General features: G+C 40.1%; 1 protein-coding gene across 1 annotated transcript in view; it reads left to right on the top strand.

Moving 5' to 3' along the window:
• Positions 1-3,808, top strand: part of LOC103810905 (HCLS1-binding protein 3-like) — a 19,348-nt gene extending 15,540 nt beyond the window's left edge. The window contains exon 4 of the mRNA XM_009083834.1: positions 3,580-3,808. Coding sequence (XP_009082082.1) covers positions 3,580-3,808 — 229 coding nt within the window. The remainder of the gene's footprint in view (positions 1-3,579) is intronic.
• The last annotated feature ends 996 nt before the right edge of the window (positions 3,809-4,804 follow it).

The following is a 4,804-nucleotide window of genomic DNA, read 5'->3' as shown; positions in this document are numbered from 1 at the left end:
GGGAAAGATAAAAGTCAGTTCTGCAGGAGCTGCTGTGAGTTGCACAACCAGGCTTCAAGCATGAGCCTTTGGATACTTTAGCAAATTATGCGAGTCTTTGTCTCTTTCTTTCATTGCTGAGTCTCCTAATTAGAGCATTTCCAGCAAACAGAGGTCACTGTCCCCATTATGTTGGGTGCTGTACATGCACATAGCCATTCCTGTCCCAAAGATCTTGTCCAGAGAGACAGGAAAGAATTCAGAGAAGTGTCATCTAAAATGTTGATGTTCTGATGGCAGCTGCATCTGTCTCCAAGTCAGAACTCATTTCCTGTCTTGAAGTCCACATGTCAAGAGTCATATCATAGAGCTTTGTGACAGCCTTTCTTCAGAAAGGGTTTTGATTGCTTTCTGTGTCTGGAAACAAAGAGAATTTCCACCAATAGAGTCTGTGAATCAGCACAACAGTATGGCAGGAATTTTAAACAATGTGGCATGGCTTTTCCATTACAGAAAAGAAACTAATTAGAGAATGGTTAATTACATGGATTCTGTGCCTGATTGTCTATAAAAAGATGGGAGTGGGAAGGTTCTTCCTTTAATCTTGTTTCAGAATAGTTGCTTGATTTTTTCTTTCTTCTCCTGGCCTGGAGTTAAATATGGTGGTAGTTATGCACTGTAACAATTCACTTGCTTCTCAAGAAATAGAGGTTCTTGTTTCTATCTCTGCCTGAGGCATTTTGCATTTTACCTCTTTAGTTTTGCAAAGACAGTTGTGTCTCACATGATCAAACAGCCGTGGATCAAACAGCTTGCCTAGCACTGCCGCACTCAAAAGCAGGTTTTGAGACAAAGACCACATATTATCTGCTGTGTTCTTTCTAAGAAACTTCTGTCTAACCAAGGACGTGAAAAAAATCCAGGACAAAAAAGAAAGGAAATTGCATGAGCAGCTTCTAGACTTTGAAAAATCAATCTCTGCAGAATCTTTGGCCTAAAAGCACAGTACCAAACTATCACCCCCAAAAAAACCCTTGGTGGTGTTTTTTGACTCTGGTTTTGTTGCTGTGGTTAGCACAGAAATTAGGATAGAGCCATACAGGAGTAGAGAATTCAGGAAGCTGTGCCATCTGCTTGGGTTAATGAGCTGGTTTTGCTGCTGCCCCTTCTGGGCAGTGCACCTACTTCAAAATCATGCTTCCTCCATATGGTCTGTATATATACGTATGTATTGTTACTCTGGTTATTATGGTTTCTGTTTTTTATGACCAAAACTTTGTGGCATGAGCACTGATTCATTCAGTATTTGTTTATGCCAAGAAGGGATGCATCAGATCAGCTAAAGCAAGGAAGACTTCAGAAATACCAGCCCTAACATGCCTTGCTTATTACACAACAAAGAGAACAAGAACATGTCTTGTGATCACAGGTGTGATATCTTTGGATATCAGAGTTTGCAGCAGACAGAAATGCCTGGGCTTAAATTAAATTAATTTCTTCTGTGTAGATGAGGAACTCAAAAACACACTGAGTGTGGTTTTTAAGTTTGGTGGGATATGTCATCCACTGGGAATCATAGAAACTAAAAGACATCACAAATCTTATCTAAATAAAATGAATATAATCTCCAGTTACTTGAAGGATGAAATTTGAGGAGCTGCCTGCTGAAATACTGCAGGTGAACTTCTGGGTGCAGAGCTCTGGCTTATTGAACTGCTCTGTCCATCAGTTGGTCTGTTTAGGTATTTCCTAGTTTTAGATATCAATGCTCAGGCAACTCATTTTACAAAAGTCGCCTAGGTTAAAACTGATTCTTTTTAGATTCCCTTAGGGAATCAAAAAGATGTATCTGACTTCAGGAATGGTTTTACCTTAAAGGGTTCTGACTGTCTGTACAACAGAAAATCCAGGCTAATCCTTGTTCACTTTATGTCCAGTTCATGCTGAGTGTAGTTTGTTTCAGCCTGGGCAGTACAGTTTTAAGTTCCTCACAGCTTTTAATAAGTGTGAGTACAAAAAAGAAATTCTTGAATCATGCAGTTTATCTTAGTAATAGTAGGACCTTAGCTGTGGGGGCTGGAGCTTCTGAAGTACCTGTGGTTTTGACATTCAAGCAATATTCGCTAGGGATGGAGAAATAAAGTGTCTCAGGGAGGTTGGATCTCCTGTTGATCATGGTCTCCATGGTCCTGGACAGTTACCCTCATCAGTTGCTTGCCAAAAATGGAAAAGCTCAGCTTTGTTTTAACTTTAACTGTGTGCAGAAAGCCCCACCAATTGTTCTGCTGTGTGGTAGAGACATTTACATCTCTCCTAAGGCTCCAGGTGAAGAAAGAGAGAAAGAGAGGAATCTCTGTCTCATTTAGTTCACAGAAGTTATCACGGTGGCTTCACAGGGGTCTGGGTAACCTCCCTAAGATGTCCTCATTGCCTGACAGTAAGGAAGATGTGAATTGGATATTAGCTAAAGGTTCTTCACCCAGAGGGTGATCAGGCACTGGAACAGGCTCCTCAGAGCAGTGGTCACGGCCCCAAGCCTGACAGAGGTCAAGAAGCTTTAGAACAATGCTCTCAGACACATGGTGTGATTCTTGGGCCTGTCCTGTGCAGGGCCAAGAGTTGGACTTGATGATTCTTGTGGCTGCCTTCCAACTCAAGATAGTCTATGATTCTAATTACAAAAGGCAAATGAGTGGACAAACCAAAAAATATCCAACGTGAAATGACTCATTCATATTTCAGGGACTGCCTGCCTATGGGGGATGTATAAGGAGAAACTAAAAAGGCATCTTTCTTAGACTCCTGGATGTTATCCCGTTCCAATGAGTGGAGCCACTGGAGATCAATCCTACCTTTCCTGCACATATTCATTTTCCAAAGCCAGACAACTCTTGGAGTCACAAGACTGTCTATTACAAGGGCTCTCTCAAAACCTTTAACAGCTCATGTGGGAACAGACCTGAGCATGTACAGGCTGCTATGTATCTGATAAGGTCAAACAGTGCAGGTAGAAAATACCCTGAACTGTTTGAGGTGTTCTGGGTTATTTCAATATGAAATAAAGTGAAATTATCACCAAAAAGATTTACTGTATATGGTCACAGATTGCAAAACTTATTCAGTTTCCCAGAAGCAAGTGTGAACACAGTGTTTTTAAATCCATTAGTGTTTTCAATTATGACTGAGCATGATAATGCTCGAACTAAGTCTTGTGGGATGGAGCTGAAGCAAAGCTGAATGTGAAAAATTTTACTGTCCCGTGAAAATTTATGAGAAACAAATCATCCTGTCACAAATCAAAAACATTTGTTTTCCAAACTAAAATGAAGTTACTTTTCTTTTGATAATTGCAAATTGCTTTTAATTTAGACATTTGAAAACATCTGTTAAATTCATTAACTTGTACAGTGAACTGAAAAGCCACAATATTAAAAGATAATTCTTATGGAAATGTCTATGGAAAGCTATTCCTAAAAGAGAAATTCATCAAAGTAGATCCATTCCTGCAGAAAGTTTTATTTAGCAAGATTGCATTTTCTTAAAAACAAGAAGCAATTCAGAAATTCCCAAGATGTTACTGGTGTTTTCTTTTCATTCCAGAATTGAAGATGATTTTGAGAAACTCTTGGAAGTTACCTCCAAACCAAAACCTAAGGTACCACCAAAACCACCACTGCCTCAGAAGCCAGCAGTTGCCCCCAGGAGCACTAATTCCTCTTCCCTGGCAAAGCCAAAGGAAAACAGGATTCAGACAATGAATGAAGTGGACATTCTCCAGTATATCCAGGAAAACGAATCTATCAACAACCAAGATACCAGTCTTTTTTGAACTTATGTTTTTCTAAAATGTAGCAATGCCTTCTAGACCCCAACTTTCAGTGAGCTCAAGTGACAGAAGCAATAGTGACCAGGTGTTTTTACTGTCGTGGAGCTCACTTGTGTACCAGGATACAGTGAGCAGCAAGTTTGACAAACAGAACCTCCACACGAGGTTTCCAAACCCGTGCAGTTGGTGGTATAATGTTCCCTTAGATTTTCAGGGGTTTACAAGGAATGTGGACAAGGATGTAGCACCACAGATTGTCTTCTGCTATTTTAGCATCAACGTAGTACAGTTTTGGCCAGTTTAGTGCTGATAGAAAATGGTAAAGATGTTGTATACATGGCAGCTGTGAATAGTGTCCAACAAATGGAGGCAAGATAGGATACTGTTCCTGTCATTTTTATACAGCGTATTTCAGCTCACTGGAAAAGCCATTTGCCTTTTATCCTGTGTATTTTTGTAGTAGCCTTTTCCTCCCTGACTGGTATTCCAGTAATTTATAACAGGAGCTGTAAAGTATAGGTAACAGTTCCTCTGTATTTCAGAGAAACACTGAAATCCCAGCTAAGTTAGACAATCTGCTGCCTCCTCTCTGGAGTCTCACTCTCCTATTCCATCTCTCCTCCCAAAACTTAAAGAAGCAGCCATGGTAATTACTTCCACTAAGCAAAAAAGAGTTTTTGTAATAACACAGTGGTCTGTTCATTAGTATGCAGTGGTTAAAACAAGGGAGGACAAACTTGGGATTATCCAGAGGAAAAAAAATAGGAAAAGAAAAGCATGGTAGAATAGGCATCCGAGACTACTCCTCTTCTTCCCCAGCTCAGGCACTCTGGTTGAACATGCTGAATTTATATTTAACCTGGGTTGATACCTGCTGTCATGTAGAAAGACATTCCTGAACTCATTCCACGTGTGGTCTAGCCAAAGGTGAAGACAAGCTCCCTAGAAGGAAAATTTAAATATATTTAAGCCATATCACTATCTCAACATTTGCCTTTC

This window comes from Acanthisitta chloris, unplaced genomic scaffold (assembly GCF_000695815.1).
Source record: "Acanthisitta chloris isolate BGI_N310 unplaced genomic scaffold, ASM69581v1 scaffold4391, whole genome shotgun sequence".
NCBI classification, from domain to species: Eukaryota; Metazoa; Chordata; class Aves; order Passeriformes; family Acanthisittidae; genus Acanthisitta; species Acanthisitta chloris.
Note: the sequence above shows the minus strand (reverse complement) of the source record. Positions and strands in the feature narration are given on the sequence as shown.